Genomic DNA, 17870 nt, shown 5'->3' with positions numbered 1-17870 from the left:
AGGAAAGCTTCCTGTCGAGGTGGCATTTCAGTTGAGCCTGACGGGAAAGGTAGGCTCGGACAGGAGTAATGTGTCAAAAATTATGCGGCTCTGGTAAAATAGATCCAAAACACATTTTTATAGGGTACTTCGGTGTTTTACACCATTAACTTAGACTATATGTTAAGTGTTGGCGTGATTTTTTTCTTTTTCTTTTTAGGGCCGCACCTGCAGCATATGGAAGTTCCAGGCTAGTTAAATCGGAGCTGCAGCTGCCGGCCTACACCACAGCCACAGCAACATTGGAGCCAAACTGCATCTGCTACCTACTTGGCAGCTTGTGGCAATGCCAGATCTTTAACCCACTGAGCAAGGCCAGACATCAAACCTGTGCCCTCATGGACACTATGTGGGGTTCTTTACCTGCACCTGCTGAGCCACAGTGGGAACTCCTGGCATGAATTTTTTGTGTAAACTAAACTAGGTCCTTTCTGTCTAGCCTGTGCTCTTCCAGTCATTCATTGCATATGACTTTTGTGCACTTTGGCCTAGGCCTCTAAGCATTTATAAATATCTATGTTAGCATCCTTTACTTTCATAACAAAAATAGAAACTCAAAGGGATTATTGAGCATTATTACAGCCATATCCCATAAGCAGGGTGTAGACATAGTTCTGAGTGGGATTTGACATGTGAGACTCTCATTTGAAAAAGAATCCCTACCTTCATATAGAAGCAGTATCACTCAGAAGAGAGAGGATTGAAAATGCTCGTGAGTTTTCAGCTGCCTTAAATTAGAACTCTTCTCTCTCTTCCTGTATCTTCTTGCCATTAGATTAAATGAGATCCTGATGCTATTTTCTGAGTTGTTGTGCCAGTTAACTTTTACGAAATAGTTTGAATGTAAAGTGCTAATTAATTGATAAATTATTACATTAGTAACTTGTTGCATTAATATCACTAATCTGTATATTCATAGTTAAATTGCATATTACCAAACATAATTCCTAATGTTTTTCATAATTCATGATGAAAATCTATAAATGCATGGTTTGTCCCAAAAGCTACAACCTTTGATGACTATGTAGCACAATTAATTTTCACTTTATAACATTAATCCTTCCCTGCCTGACATGACATTATGAATGGCACATGATTTGCTCCATGTTTGTCAATTTGTAGTTTTTTTTAAACCCATGATGTTTTCTGGAAAATAGTTTTGTGTTTATGGAGTTGAATTGATAACTATAGTGCTCTGTGAATAACTATTTTTGCAAATTATCATTATGTCAGTTATTACTTGGGTCCTTCACGTGTCCATAGATTGTCACTGTGGGAAATGCAAGTGCTACTTCAGATTTCTCTGCTATTCAGGTAGTACATTTTTTAATGGTCAGCTAGCTGCGTGCTTCAAGTTTGGACCTCTGTAAAAGCCTCCTTAAAAAAAGAAAGAAAATGTGTGTAGCTTCTGCACTTGAAATTGCAAGACTCTAACATACTAATTCTGTATTAGGCGATTCAGGCTAGAAATACTATAGCAGTAAGATTTAAGTAGTTAGCCTTAATTGACATCCCCTCTCCCCCCTGCACCCCCCAAATCACCAGTTTTAGGAAGAAGAAGGGAAGAGGGAAGGATTAATGGTTGACTAGAGTCTGTTTGAATGTCAAGGGACTCAGCTTTGCACAGCTGTTAACTTGTACAATACCTTCCTTGGTTGAGGGAAGTAGACCTTAGTTTTTCATCCTCTCCTTTACATAAAAATCTTTAATCACCTCTTGTTTTCTGGTTGTCACAGGTGATGTTAACATATGTGTAATGCATTGTTTGCTTCTGGCAGATTTTTTAGTATTTGAGTTTGACTAGTTATATAGTAGCACTGTGCTGGTTTGGATGCCCGAATGTAATGTATTAGTTTTGTCTGTTTTATAATTAACTATTAGTGTAAAACATCTTTCCTTAATTTGTAAATTTGTTAAATTTGTTCTTAGAAAATTCTATGTGACATGAGTCATGCTGCATAGCTTTTTTAAGGGCTGTAATATAGTAGAGTGCAGACCAAAGACCTAGGTTCAAATCCTGTCTCTGCTGCTTAGCAGCCCATTAATCTTTAGGTACATGTCTGAGTCTTCCCTTTTTTTCACCTATAAAATGAAAATACAATAACTGTACCCATCTCATAGAATTGTTGTGAGAAGTGAATGAATTATTACTACCCATTAAAAATGTTTAGAATGTGGAGTTCCCGTTGTGGCTCAGTGGTTAATGAACCCGACTAGTATCCATGAGGACCCTGGGTTTGATCCCTGGCCTTTCTCAGTGGGCTGGGGATCCAGTGTTGCTGTGAGCTGTGGTGTAGGTCACAGACGAGGCTCAGATCCCTCGTGGCTGTGGCTGTGGCTGGCAGCTGCAGCTCTGATTAGATCCCCTATTAGACCTCTAGCCTGGGAACCTCCATATGTTGTGGGTGTGGCCCTAAAAGGACAAAAGACAAAAGAGTAAAAAAATAAAATGCTTAGAATGCTGTCTTGCATAGAGAGCTTAATAAATGTTGGTTGTCATTATATTTATAGGTTTGGCTACCATTAAGCAAACCCTGTAGGAGTTCCCGTCGTGGCGCAGCGGAAACAAATCAGACTAGGAACCATGAGGTTGCCAATTTGATCTCTGGCCTCACTCGGTGGGTTCCGGATCCAGCGTTGAGGTGGGCTGTGGTGTGGGTCTCAGATGCGGCTCTGATCTGGCATTGCTGTGGCTGTGGTGTGGGTCTCAGATGTGGCTTGGATCTGGCATTGCTGTGGCTGTGGCGTAGGCCAGCAGCTGCAGCTCCAATTGGACCCCCGGCCTTGGAACCTCCATATGCCGCAGGTGTGGCCCTAGAAAAGACAAAAAAAAAAAAAAAACCCTGTAATGATAAAGAGCTATTAAAAGAGGGAGGCCTCCTGCCTTTATATAAAGGGTATTTCTCAGGATGCTGACCTGTAAGTTGTGATTCATTTCCAGTTTTTTTCTGGGGGTCCATAGTTAAACTTGACACACAGCTACTTCATATTCAAAGCTAGTTAGTATTCAGGGATGCTTGATTTTTTTAACACCTTATTCTCTACTGCAAGTTTTAAATTTGTTTTTGTATTATACTGTTAATTGTGAACGCATGCTTTTGGTAAGGGATATAATTAGCTTAAATTAAATATCATACCAGAACAAAAGATAGGATAATAAGTTTACATGCTTGGAGTACAGAAGGCCTTTTGGGACAAGACACAAAACACAAAACACAGATACTTTTTTTTTTTTTTTTTTTTTTGCTGCTTTAGGGCCACACCTGTGGCATATGGAAGTTCCCAGGCTAGAGGTCAAATTGGAGCTGCAGCTGCCAGCCTACACCACAGCCACAGCAACACAGGATCTGAGCCATGTCTTAGACACCACAGTTCACAGCAATGCTGGATCCTTAACTCACTGAGCAAGGCTAGGAATGGAACCACATCCTCATGGTTACTAGTTGGGTCTGTTAACCACTGAGACATGACAGGAGCTCCCACAAATAAGTACTTTTGACTCTATCAACATTTTAAACTTCTGTGCAGTGGAAGATACCATAAACAAATTAAAAGAAAGCCATTAAGGTAGGTGTCTATATTTTCACATAGATAGAATTAGAAAAAAATAGAAGAAAAAAGACAACCAGAGAGGAAAATGGGCAAAGAACACCAGCAGATTATTCACAGAAGAGAAAATGAAAATAAACTTGAAAATATGAGAGATCAGACATGTGATTGCCAGAGGCAGAGAGTTGGGGGAGAAGGAATAGGGAGAAGGTGGGAGTGGGTGGTGAGGCAGGGTGCAAATTTTTAGGAATCAGATGAATACTAGGTGTGTTAAGTACGGCGTAATGACTGTTAGCACTGCTATATGATATATGGGGAAGTTGTTAAGAGAGTCAATCCCAAGAACTATAAGAGCTCAAGGAGAAATTGTTCTTTTTGTTTTTTCCTTTCTTTTCATTGTACCTATATGAGAAGATGGATGTTAGCTTAACCTACTGTGATAATCATTTCACTCTCTCTATATTTTTTTGTCTTTTTGGGACTGCACCTGCAGCATATGGAAGTTCCCAGGCTAGGGGTCGAATCAGAGCTGCAACTGCTACCCACACCACAGCCATAGCAACTCGGGGCCTGAGACCTACACCACAGCTCACAGCAACGTCAGCAACACCAGACCCTTAACCCACTGATGGAGGCCAGGGATCAAACCCACGTCTTCATGGATACAAGTCAGGTTCATTACTGCTGGGCTACAATGGGAACTCCTTACAATATATGTTAAACCATTATGCTGTATTCTTCAACTTACACAGTGATGTATGTCAGTTATGTCACAAAGATGCATGTATCCTGTGATATGTCAACTCCATTTTGAGACATCTACCTTAGAAAAACTCTTGCACAGTGAAACAAGTACAAGACTGTTCAACCCAGCATAGTTTGCTATAGTGAAAATATAGAAGCAACCTCAATATTTATCAATAGAGAAGTATTTACCATTGGCAAATATTTTGTTCTACATTGTTTTGTAAAACCTCTCCAGAGGTGATTGAGTGAAAAAAGCAAGGGGTCAAAAGTACATGTCATTTAATTAAAAATAAAACCAAGCTCACAAACTGTGTATTTCTATATTTTATAAAGTATGCATACTGAACTGATAACAGGTGTTATCAGTGGGAACTGAGATTGGTCTTTTTTAACTTTTTCTGTATTGTTTGAATCTTTAAAAATAATGTGTAATTATAAATAAACATTTTAAAAAATTTAAAGATCATGGCAATACTTTAACTGTCTGGTTTACCAGTTGGAGCTTCTTTTTTAGCATTAACAATGGAGAGCCAGTAATTCTAGATAACATACAGTGTAAAATGGGACACATTGTAGGTCTTTGGCTTTTTCTTATTTTGTTTTGTTTTGTTTTTGTTTTTTGAGAGCTAGGGTTGTAGTAGAAGGACATGGGCTTTAGAGTCAAATCTTAAGTTTGAATTCTAGCTCAGTCATTTATTAAGACTTTGAGCAGGTTTCCTTAACCTTTCCGAGCTTCAAAACAGTCTGTTACCTCATCGGTTTGTATAATTGTTGCATGTGCTAGTTTTTCTCATTTCCTCATCTCCTTTGGTCAAAGGAAATTGGTCTAGTGTGGTCTAAGATCAAAGATGGTATTGTATGGTTGATAAAATATTTTACTGGAGCATACTGTATCCCTGGATCAGGACATAGCAGTAAAGATGGAGGATGTAAATAATTAATTTTAGAGGACTATTAACTTTTTAAACCATTAAACTCTCTATTTGTACTTGACAAGATCAAATACTATATCGTGTTAGTGATTTATCATGGTATTGAACTTGAAGCTTCTAAACAATTTACATGACAGGTTGTTGGTTAACAGGGTTACTTTTCTTATCTCAGAGAACAGTTTTAATTTAATTCAATATTTATTTGTTTCAGCTAGCATCTGAATTACAAGAGGCTTTAAAAACAAAAACATGTTTCAAAAGGACTCTGGCAAGGGAGGAAAAGTCAGATTTGAAGTTGAATATATGTATATACCCTGCTTTTCACTTGCATTGCTGTCGCTCTAATATCTAGTAATATCACATTTAGTAATTCATGTGAATTTTTATAGTGAAAGTTTTTTATTCTAGTAAGGGACTCTTTGTTAAATAATAATAATAATAATATGAATAAAATGAGTGGTATAACTCATGTAGGTGGCCCCTCAAGCAAAAACTTCCAAATAGAACCCCTAACCATTTAATTACAAAACAAACGGCTAATACTTTGGTGGTATTTATGCTTGGGAAGAGAGTAAAAAGAAAGTTTAAAGGCTGAAATGTGTATTTTCATATGTCTAGTGTTTTATATAGCCCAGGAATCCTTGAAGATAATCTATAAACATCCTTAGATAAGTAGAACTTTAAATAAGTAAGGGTGTTATGGTAGGTTGATCTCTTGGTATTCATTAGTGTTGAAACCCATTGTCTTATGAGTTTTACAATGTCTGGGAGAGATATACAGTAACAACTATAATAATAGCCACAATGATAACATAGTAGCTAATGTTTATTGCATCCTTACTATGTACCAAGCACTACACTAAGATTATTATATACATTATTTTATTTAATCTTCACTGCAACCTTAGCTGATAAGGTACTATTCTCCAATTTTATAGAAAGTTTGGGTAACTTGCTTAAAGTCACATAGTTAATAACTGCCAGAACTATAGAAATTAAATCTAGGTCAGCCTGACTCCAGAGAATTAGTATGTAGCAATAATAAATATGTAATCATTAATATGTTACCTTTTGTATATATCCGATGTTTTCTAAAGAAGTAGTTTATGTTTAGATATATCCTTGGTGATACCCATTTTATAGCAAGAGTGACTGTGATATAAAGAAATTTGAGTAGCAGGAGGTGATTCAACAGAACCAAGTTTCTGATCTGCAGTTGCTTTTATTAACAAGGTTCTCATAAATATCATACAGTGTTTACTGATATTTTACTTAGATTTTTCAGTGCAACATGTTGAAGTTGTAAGTGTTTATCTCAGACTGTGATGCTATCTAAGCAAGTCATGGACTCTTGGACCTTAGTGTGGATTTCAGAACAATGGAGCCTCTTGGTTCATGTTAGAAAACTTAATCCTGGTCTTCTTGTGGAAATCATAGCAAAGCAGAAGAGGAAAAACCAATCTGAAGTGTTTTTCCTTTTCCAAGAGGGCAGCTAAGGTGCCCAGATATCTTTGCCCTCTGGGGATGCAGGTGTGCAATTTTTATTCTTTAATCATTCACCCAAATTAAAGCCTATTCCTATGCATTTAAAAAATAATATAAAATGACACTCCATATTTTATTGCCAGACAAGAGCTTTGAACTTCTGTCTCATTGAAGTTTGATAAAGTGCAAGGATTTTCCAGAGTTGGGTGGTACCCTTAACCACAGAAGGAACATCGTGCTGGTAAGAACCACACGTGAAGGAAACCACCAGGAGCAGAAATTAGAGAGCTCTTCCCACTTGGCTTGTGAGGAACTCTCTGTAGGGAGAACTTCCAACCTCTGTAGACGCGTCTTAGCTCCTTCACTTCACGCACAGATGAAGAGCACCAGGGCTTTCTGTTTCCACTTTGTGAACCAGAGATGAGTGGAGTGGATACTTTGTGATGGAGTGGTTCTTTGTAAGAAACTTTGAAATGTGGGGACAAGTTCTAACTTCACACAAATGCTTATTGGCAGGCATACCTATGCAGGCAGGGACAGGATGCACACACACACTCACATACACTCGTATGAATTCATATGGACACAATTGGACCACATCTCTCAGATGGTTTTACTATCGATGTGCACCCCTGCTTTTGTGCTCTGTGTAAAATGAGGATCAAATTTATTTCTAAAATCGATTATAAAGTGTCAGAGATGAGGCAGTTTGTTATGTAGTGTCAAGAGCATGGGTTCTTGGTAGGAGACACACCTTGTTTTGAGTCTTGGCTTCTCTTACTAGCTGTGTGATCTTGAGCGAGTTACTTCAATTCTATAAATCTCAGTTGTCCCATTTGTAAAATGGAAATGTGATCAAAATATCTATCACAGGATTGTTTTGAAGACTGAATAATGCATGTAAAACAGTTATCACACTCTATGGCACGTGTTGTTCAATAAGTTGCACAGGTGCTTAAAATTGGTAGAGCTGTTAACTATTATTATATGTAATAAATGCTAAACACCTGATTGGTAGGTGAATATTAAACAGGTGTAGTCTTTTTATTTGTTTTCCTTTTTCCTTTTCCCCTCCTTCCACCTTTTTTTGGGGGAGGTACAAAGTCTATTTTCCAGAAAATTCCTCCTCTTTCAGGAAGACAATATTTTGATTCTAACTGCTCTGAAAAACATTTATCTCCTTAAAGGGCTTTCACACTGACTTTTAATTCCTAGAGCTAGAGAGGAGAAGCAGAAATGTTTGCTTCTAGGTAGGGCTCTTTGATTTCTACCATCAAAAAGCAAAACAACCAAAAGAATAAAAAAAATCTTTTTATTTATTTATTTTTTTTATTTTGTTTTTTGTTTTTGTTTTTTGTCTTTTTACTATTTCTTGGGCCTCTCCCGCGGCATATGGAGGTTCCCAGGCTAGGGGTCAAATCGGAGCCGTAGCCACCAGCCTACGCCAGAGCCACAGCAACACAGGATCTGAGCCGCATCTGCAACCTACACCACAGCTCACGGCAACGCCAGATTGTTAACCCACTGAGCAAGGGCAGGGACCGAACCTGCAACCTCATGGTTCCTAGTCAGATTCGTTAACCACTGCGCCACGACGGGAACTCCAGAAGGAATCTTTTTAAGTGGACGGAAGAAGGGAAGGAAAATACAAAGGTGAAAGTTTAGCTGATTTTAATGTTTGGCCATTTTTCCTCCCAATTTTATATATACTTAATTATAAAACAATTGATGCCAGACATTGCCATGGATTATTTCATGACTTCACTCCCAGTTTTGTCTATTTCTTAGAGAAACTGTTTTTCCAGTTGGATGAACTGTTGAAGAAGCACTGATTTTGTTTTCAGATCTTTTGGGGGTATGGGGGTTGGAGAATATTTGCTGTAACTGATAGCTGTTAGTTTTGGGAAGCAGTCACATTGATAGACTAAGTTATGGAATGTAAACATGTCATTCATCTGTACTTTAGGCTGGTGCAAACGTGATGAAACGATAGGTCACCATTGTCAAATAAAGACTCTCCTGAGTACAGCTTGGGTAGATAAACCTATTTGCTTTATAAAGTCTCACTAGACTACCAGGACTTCAGGAATTTTTTTTTAAGTACCCCTTCTTACAAATTTTAGATAATTTCTCCATATTTTCCTGAGGGCTGAAACTATGAAAGAGACAAATATCCATCTTGGTAGCAACTTTTTAGAATTGCTTTTTTAGCAGGATCTTCATTACTTTGGGTTGCCTTTTTTTTTTTTGGTTTGTTTTTAGCTCCAGATGAAAGGTGTTTCTGTTTTTTTTCCTTAAAAAAAAAAAAAAAAAAAAAAAAAGGATGGGAAATGGAAGCACTGAATTAGAAGTTTCTATGCGAAGTGTGCCAGGATACCACTGTGATACCTAAAGACAAAACTCATGGAAGGGGAACAAGCATTTGGTGGGCACCTGCTATAAGAGAAGCTCTGCTATCTTACTAGAGTAAGCCTCCAATAGCCCATTGAGATAGGCTTTTCATAAAATGTAGTGTCAGAGTTCCTGTTGTTGCTCAGCGGTAATGAACCCGACTAGTATCCATGAGGATGGGGGATCAATCCCTGGCCCCACTCAGTGGGTTAAGGATCTGGTGTTGCCTTGAGCTGTGGTGTAGGTCACAGATGAGGCTCAGATCCTGTGCCATTGTGCCTGTGGCGTAGGCCGGAAGCTGAAGATCTGATTTGACCCCTAGCCTGACAGCTTCTATGTGCCACAGGTGCAGCCCTAAAATGAAAAAAAAAAAAAAAGTAGTATCAAGCAAATCAGGAATTGTGGTTTATGAAAAGTGGTAGTATTATTATCCACATATTACAGTAAGGAAATAGGCTTGCAGAGTAACTTGTTCAAAGTCACACAAGTAGGAATTAGGAAGGCTGAGAATGGAACTCAAATCTCTCAGATCTCCAAAACTTAGGTTCTTAACCAGTGATTCTTAAACTTCAGGATACATAAGAAATATCAAGGGTACCTGTTAAAAATTACTGGGCTCAGAGTTCCCGTCGTGGCGCAGTGGTTAACGAATCCGACTAGGAACCATGAGGTTGCGGGTTCGGTCCCTGTCCTTGCTCAGTGGGTTAAGGATCCGGCGTTGCCATGAGCTGTGGTGTAGGTTGCAGATGCGGCTTGGATCCAGAGTTGCTGTGGCTCTGGTGTAGGCTGGTGGCTACAGCTCCGATTAGACCCCTAGCCTGGGAACCTCCATATGCCACGGGAGCGGCCCAAGAAATAGCAAAAAGACAAAAAAAAAAAAAAATTACTGGGCTCTAATTAGAATTTTAAGATCACTAAGTCTGAGATAGTGTCAGATGATAAATTTGCATTGTAACAGATTTATCAGGTGATTCAGTTCAAGAAGTTAATTAACCATATTTTGAGAAAGAATGAAATTATGATTCTTTTATAAGTTACATGTGGAATATAAAATATGATACAAAGGAACTTATTTACAAAACAGAAACAGCCCCACAGACATAGAAAACAAACTTGCAGTTACCAAAGGGTAAAGGGAGAGAGAGAGAAATTAGGAGTTTGGGATTAACATATACAAACTACTGTATATAAAATAGACAGCATGGTTCTATTGTATAGCACAGGGAACTGTATTCAATATCTTATAATAACCTGTAATGGCAAAGAATATGAAAAAGAATATAGGTATAAAATATTATATATATATATATAAAACTGAATTACTTTTCTGTACATTAGAAACTAACACATTATAAATCAACTATACTTCAATTAGGAAAATAAATAAAGTTTAAAAAATAGATAAGGTAAATTGTTTCTTTCCATACTTGATAAAGAAGAAAACAGGAGTTCCTGTTGTGACACAATGGGATCAGCAGTGTCATGGGAGCACTGGGACGCAGGTTCGATCCCCAGCCTGGCACAGTGGGTTAAGGATCTGGTGTTGCTGCAGCTGTGGCTTGGGTCACAGATGTGGCTCCAATCTGATCTCCGGCCTGGGAACTCCATATGCCTCAGAGCAGCCAAAAAAGAAAAAAGAAAAGAAAACAGGTGAAAATCAAATAAGTATCCAAGATTAAGCTGTCTGAGCAGAGCCATGACTCCAGCCCAGTTCTAATACTCATTACACCCTTTATCCCTTTATTACAAGCCCATGATTGTCACACCTTTACCAGTCACAACAAATGTGGAAAACATGATTTCTGATAAATCAAGCCACACAGATTTCATGCTCTTTATTATTTACCAAAGTTATCACTTACAAACCTTTACTGAAATTTTCATGGTCCTTAAACTTTTTCAGTGGCTTTTTTTTTTTTTTGCCACATCCAAGGCATGCAGAATTTCCCAAGCCAGTGATCAAACCCACACCACAGCAGTGACCAGGGCTGCTGCAGTGACAACACCAGATCCTTAACCCTCTGTGCCACAAGAAAACTCCCAGTGACTTTTTTTTTTTAATTAAAGAATTGAGTTTTCTTTGCAATCAAGTCATCCATGTTTCTGGTGTAGAATCACTTTTCCCCTGGGATAAATTTCTGAGACACGCAGAAGTGGAAGAGGATGGAAAGAGATAGGAGATAAGAATGCCCAGGTGCTTCTGCCAAATGATGCTGAAGCACCTCACCCTCATCACTGAAATGAAGAGTGAAGGGTTGATGTTAATACTAACAGCCAGTCAGATGGAGTAGGTCATGTTATATCGTCTCCCATTCTATCCTTTGAGAGTATGTCACTTATTTTGCCAGCAAGTTTTGTTTGCCTATTCCAGTCTACTTCCTATGGCAGAACCAGCATTTTGAGTGACTTTCATGGCCTCCTGCTGGGACTGGGATGATGATTTTTGTTTTGTTTCGTTTTTGGTCTACTTCTCACTCTCTCTTTCTCTCTTGCTTTTTCTTTATTTTTGTAGCCCAGCGACATGTCCTCACATACATGGAAGATGCGGTATGCCAGCTGCTAGAGAACAAGGAAGATATTAGCCAATATGGCATTGCCAGGTTCTTCACTGAATAGTAAGTACGTGAGTGCTTTGCCAGTAGGGCGGGCCCAGAAGAGGCTTTAGGAAGCAGCCAAGATATATGAAAAGTAGAGCAGGGCAATGCTGATTATGTAGTGGCAGTGACTGCTTAGCTTTGGTAGACTGGTTGAGGGCTGCCCAGACATGTTTTGGAACGTGCCTTTGGTGCAGCTAGTTTTGTCCAGTGGTAAGTCTCATGAGTGGACATAACTGCAGAAGCTCGACTGCTGGTTTGAGCTATTAAATCTGTTTCCTTAGGTTCCTCTTATAATTTTTAACTTTTCCCATTATTCGGATAGTCACTCTGATTTCCCTTCGTCATTGTTCCTTTAGTCTATGTTTTTCTTGGCTGATTTTTTTCATGGAAATGCTTCGGATGATATTCCTGTGCAGTTTTCTTTCTACAGGATATTGTGCCAGTCATGTAATGATTTAAGACTATTTCTAGAGGCAGGATACCTTCCATAGATTATATCTTTGAGAAGTTGTACAAATGTAAAATATGCTTGGAATGTGTAAAAGTCAAAGTGATTGTTATTTTCAATTTATTAAAAATGTTTTTTCTGTTTCGTTTTATTTTGTTTTTTGCTTTTTAGGGCCACACCTGCAGCATGTGGAAGCTCCCCTAGCTGCTACAGCTGCTGGCCTGTGCCACAGCCATAGCAATGCAGGATCCGAGCCACATCTGCGACCTATATCACAGCTCACAGCAATGCCAGATCCTGAACCCACTGAGCGAGACCAGGGATCAAACCTGCATCCTCATGGATACCAGTCGGGTTTGTATCTGTTGCACCACAAGGGAAGCTCCTTCACGTTTTATTGAGATGTAATTGACATACAACACTGTGCACATTTAAGCATAGTGATTTGATTTACATGCATCATGAAGTGATTGTCTTTTTTTAGAGCAAGTTTTTTTCCCTTTAATACTCAATTAAATAGATAGTTGTAGGTATAAGTTTTGTATGTACATAAATCTGGCTGAGGTGTTAGTTGGAGGCTGGCTTTCTGGTCCTCCTCATTTTTCTGAGACTCTTTCCCATTTTAAAGTTGACTTTGTCAGGGATAAAGTTTACTAATGACGATGTGTAGTAGGCCAGTGTGGTGCTCAAGAGCTTAATTCCTCTAGGTTTTAGCCCAGAGTTGCTTCAGCTCTCTCTTATGTGTCTTGGATCTCCCATCTAGGACACCACGGGTGCTCAGATCGTCAAATGGCCAGTTCTTATTCATGTCCCTGGTTGAGCTTAATTAACAAATGAGTTTTAATTAATGTTTCCCTGTGGGACCACTGCACATCATGAGGACTCCACCGCCCCCATTAGATCTCTCAGTCACCTGAGAAAACTGTAATCAGCCAGGAGGAGTCTGATCCCTTTTCTTCGGAGCAAACGCTCTCATCTAATACCTTCACCTTTATCCCAGCAAATTTCATTACAGCAGATGAATTAAGGAAAAGCATCAGATCAGCCTCTTACCTAAACACTCAGTCCAGACCCCTAAGTCTCTTTCAACTAAGCAAGCTGAGGGTATTTTAGTCATTGGTTTATAGCCATAAGTTGACTAGTCACCTGCGATCTTCCCCAGGGAACTGCCTGATGGCGTTTCAGAGATGTTTCCCATATTGGCTTTATTTTTCCGTAGCTCACAAAACTGAGGTCTAGGTTAGAACCTCTGTCAAAATCTTTCCTAGGTTATCATCAGATGGATTAAATATTCGAGCACAAAACTGAAAGCAAAACTGAATCCTCACCAGCCAAAAGGAAGCCACAGAATTACCAATGGGATCTCCTGAAAGGAAAATCCTCAAATGGGAATCAAAGGTTCTCCAGACAGACAATGTCCAGGGAGCATGCTAAGCGGTTCCAAATTGGCTTCCAAGTCCCACTGAGCCCAGGACCTTAGTCCAAGGGACTCCTTACAAATAGGATCTCCCAAAAAGAAAATTCCCAAATGGGAACCGAAGGTTCCCCAGATGGACAAGATCCAGGGGGCCTCAGAGTGCATGCCAGGGGACTTACCCAGATGCTGGCAGAGGTGTCACAATATCCCAGATGCTACTTTTCTCCTTCCCAAAAAAGTTTCTTGAAGTGGAAAGTTTGGGTTGGCAGCAGAGGGAAAGGAAGGAGATCCCTGCAGGCTGGTGGAGCCTCAGCAGCTGCTAGGGTGGTCCTTGCCTTCCAACCACATTTCCAGCCTAGAGTTCCAACTCCCGAGATGGCCAGTCAGGTCTCTTCGGGGGCCCGGCTCTGTGGCAGGAAACTCTCAGTGATCTGGCCTCCAAAAGAGTCCTCTGTTCACCCAATGGGATACTGGTATGGAGAAAAACTTCAGAGCCTTTGATCAAGCTGAGAGCCCTGAGGGGCCGTCTGCCCATGGCAAATCCCAGACGAGCCCCCAAAATTTGTTGCTGAAGCCTCCGTCTGCTGGTGCCAAATACAAACTCAGAGACAGAATTTTGAGTGAAGGAGGAAAAGATAGCTTTATTGCTTTGCCAGGCAAAGGGGGCCACAGCAGGCCAGTGCTTAAGGACTGTGCCCCCATGAAGTGATTACAATAAGTTTAGTGAACATCTATCATCTCATATAGATACATAATTAAAGAAGTAGAAAAAAATTTTTTTTCTTGTGGAGTTCCCATTGTGGCTCTGCGCGTTAAGAACCCAACTAGTATCTATCAGAATTCAGGTTCAATTCCTGGCCTTGCTCAGTGGGTTAAGTATCAAGTGTTGCTGTGAACTGTGGTGTAGGTCACAGACATGGCTCAGATCTGGTGTTGCCATGGCTGTGGCATAGGCTAGCAGCTGCAGCTACGATTCTACTCCTAGCCTGGGAACTTCCATTAGGTGCAGCCCTAAAAACAAAAAAAAAATTCTTGTGATGAGAACTCTTAGAACTTACTCTTAACAATTTTCATGTATAACATACAGTAATGTTAATTATATTTATCATGTTCTATATTATTATATCCCTAGTATTTATTTGTCTTATAACTGGATGTTTGTACCTTTTGATTGCCGTCATCCAATTGCTCCTGCCCCCTTTCCACTCTGTTAACCCCAAATCTAATTTCTTTCTCTATGAGGTGTTTTTTTGTTTGTTTGTTTCTTGTCTTTTTAGGGCCATACCCATGGCATATGGAAGCTCCCAGACTAGGGGTCAAATTGGAGCTGTAGCTGCCAGCCTACACCACAGCCATAGCAACTTGGGATCCAAGCCACATATGTGACCTACACTGCAGCTCACTGCAACACCAGATCCTTAACCCACTGAGTGAGGCCAGGGATCAAACCCGCTTCCTCATGGATACTAGTCGGGTTCGTTACCGCTGACCCACAACGGGCATCCCCTCTTTTTCTATGAGTTTGTCCTTGAATTATAATTGACCTATAACACTACGCTAGTTCCTGTTACTCAACATAGTGATTAGATATTTCTGTACATTTCACACTGATCACTGCTGTAAATCTCGTTATGATATGTCACCATACAAAGATATTACATAGTTACTGACCATATTCCCTACACTGTACATTTCATACCCTTAACTCATTTATTTTCAACTAGAAGTTTGTACCTTTTGATCTCCCTTACCTATTTCTTTCCTTTTGATATCACAGAACTGTTTTTTAGGCTGATAATTAGTTTGTTTGTTTCTTTTTTTTTTTTTTTTTTTTGTCTTTTCTAGGGCCGCTCCTGCAGCATATGGAGGTTCCCAGGCTAGGGGTCTAATCGGAGTTGTTGCCGCCAGCCTACGCCAGAGCCACAGCAACGCAGGATCTGAGCTGTGTCTGTGAGCTACACCACAGCTCACGGCAATGCCGGATCCTTAACCCACTGAGCAAGGCCAGGGATCGAACCCTCAACCTCATGGTTCCTAGTCGGATTCGGATTCGCTAACCACTGAGCCACGATGGGAACTCCTGATAATCGGCTTAAGACACTTCGTTTTTCATGAAAGGATGTGCTAAAGAAATACCAAGCATTATTTTTACTACCAAAATGCCACCACATTTATATAACCCTTTGTGTTCTTTTTTTTTTTTTCCCCCTGTTTTACTGGAATTCTTCTAAGAAAGGAAGAATAGTTTCTTACAGGCTTCTACTTAAGGTGACTCATGAACTCAAGTCCATCCTCCTTGAAAACAGGTTTGTTTGTTTTTTTTTCCTTTCAAGGCTCCTTGAAGATCAGACTTCTTTTCAGATGGCCTAAATTTGGGTTGCTCTTAGGGGAGTTCTTGACTCTCCTTAGCTCTTTTGCTGAGCTAGAAATCTTGCAAATAAATCTAGATTTCTTATGGATTGGGATTTCAAGTTCCTGGGAAAAAACAAGTTTTCCGGGATCAGAGCTGGTCTCTTCTTCTAGTTTTCTAAAGGAAGGTAAAGTAGAGCAAGGAATCTTTCTTGTTCTCATGGTATAGGCTCGAGCAAATGAGGCAGGCAGGGAATGAAGACTCAGACTGAATAGCCTTGCTTGCTTTTATAGAACTGACAGGCCTAGGGGTCAAGTTTCTAGGCGATTTAATCTGTACCAGCACCCTTGAGGCTCCTTGTCAAGTGAAATATGATTCTTCTGGGGGCAATGCTTCTTTCTGGCTTTTTTCATTTTACTCTACTTCCCTTCCCCCATCTTCTTCATAAGTCTTCCCCTGTTTTAGTGGTTCCTTGAGGGTAGGCATCATTTCTTCTTCATCTTTGTATCCTCGGTGGCTGGTATGATGCTTGGTAGATGATAGATGTTAGGTAAATGTTTGTTGAATATATAGCTGTATATATATCTTAGGTCATTGCCTACTATCTACTCTTATTCTTGATTGTATTACTAATAAGGACTATCTCCTATCTTTTCTCTCTTTTTTGCTGATTCTCTTTGATAAAACTCTATATCCTGCCATTTAAGAAGCTGTATACCATGTATGTAGCACTCCAAAAGTGAACCCCAGAGAGGCTTATAACTGTTTCTGGATGCTATTGAATGCTATTGACCGTAGCTTTTATCTATCAGTACATTGTTGAAAAAAAAATCATAAGGTTTTCCACAGTGCTGATCGAAATCAAGTGAGCTCTTTCATGCCTCAGGAAACTAAAAATTACATAATGTATGTGAATGGCACATACCTAACACTTCTATAACTCTAAGACATCATACTGGTCCGAGGCAAGTTATTTTAAAGTGAGCTGGCATCAAAGCTCCAAAATCCTTAAAACAAAAGAAAACAAATGACTTGAAAGATGTGGATATATGATCGAATAGGAAGTAGTATTTGGTGGACAAGGAGACTTGAATTGTTAGAAGCTTCTGATTTTCCTTTGATTGTGAATTTAATTTATCTAGTGAAAATCTTTCTTTCTAGGAGTTCCCGTGGTGCTTCAGCGGTAATGAACCTGACTAGAATCTGCGAGGACTTGGGTTCGACCCCTGGCCTTGCTCAGTGGGTTAAGGATCTGGCATTTCCGGGAATTGTGGTGTAGGTCACAGAACAGGTCGGCTCTGGCATTGCTGTGGCTGCGACTTAAGCCAGCAGCTGCAGCTATGATTTGACCTCTAGTCTGAGAACTTCCATATGCTGTGGGTACAACCTTAAAAAGACAAAACAAAACAAAACCCCTTTCTTTCTTAGATCTAAGTTTTGATTGATTTATAGAAGCATAATAAAGTGAAAAGAGCTCTACCCTGGGAAGAAGCAGAGTTCCTTATCCTTATAAGTCCTCACTTTTTAATCTTGGGCAAATCTCTGAAATTTCCTGTGTTTCAGTTGCTTAATCTGTGAAATGGGTATAATAAAGTCTTATGTGCTAATAAAAATAATGTAATAATTATATATTATAAAAAGCAATGTTTTATTAAACTCATACTATGCTTCAACAACTATAATTCTTTGAATTAGTTACTATTATAATCTCTATTTTATAGTGAAGGAAACCAAGACTCAGAAAGGTTAAATTAGCTTCTTTGAGTTCACAAGCTAATAAGTGACAGTTTGAAATCAAGCCCCATCTGCAGTGTTACAAAAGCCTCTATTCTCTATGCCTCCAAATTACTATAATGCCTAATTTTGTTTTGTTTTTATTTTTGTTCTTGGCCACATCCACAACATGTGGAAGTTC

At 39.4% G+C, this 17870-nt stretch overlaps 1 protein-coding gene across 4 annotated transcripts in view; it reads left to right on the top strand.

Moving 5' to 3' along the window:
* The window catches only part of CSTPP1 (centriolar satellite-associated tubulin polyglutamylase complex regulator 1), a 206858-nt gene that overhangs the window by 33995 nt on the left and 154993 nt on the right, over nucleotides 1-17870 (top strand). For all 4 annotated transcript variants that reach the window (XR_014836291.1, NM_001244835.1, XM_005660916.4 and 1 more), the window contains 1 exon segment: nucleotides 11656-11758. Coding sequence is in view for 3 of the 4 variants with exons in the window: in NM_001244835.1 (NP_001231764.1) it covers nucleotides 11656-11758 (103 nt within the window). In the remaining variant the exon portion in view is untranslated.

Source organism: Sus scrofa, chromosome 2 (assembly GCF_054392235.1).
Source record: "Sus scrofa isolate SSC_HxYL_T2T_F1_AM1 chromosome 2, Sscrofa_HxYL_maternal_Yorkshire_Landrace_v2.0, whole genome shotgun sequence".
In the NCBI taxonomy this organism is placed as follows: Eukaryota; Metazoa; Chordata; class Mammalia; order Artiodactyla; family Suidae; genus Sus; species Sus scrofa.
Note: the sequence above shows the minus strand (reverse complement) of the source record. Positions and strands in the feature narration are given on the sequence as shown.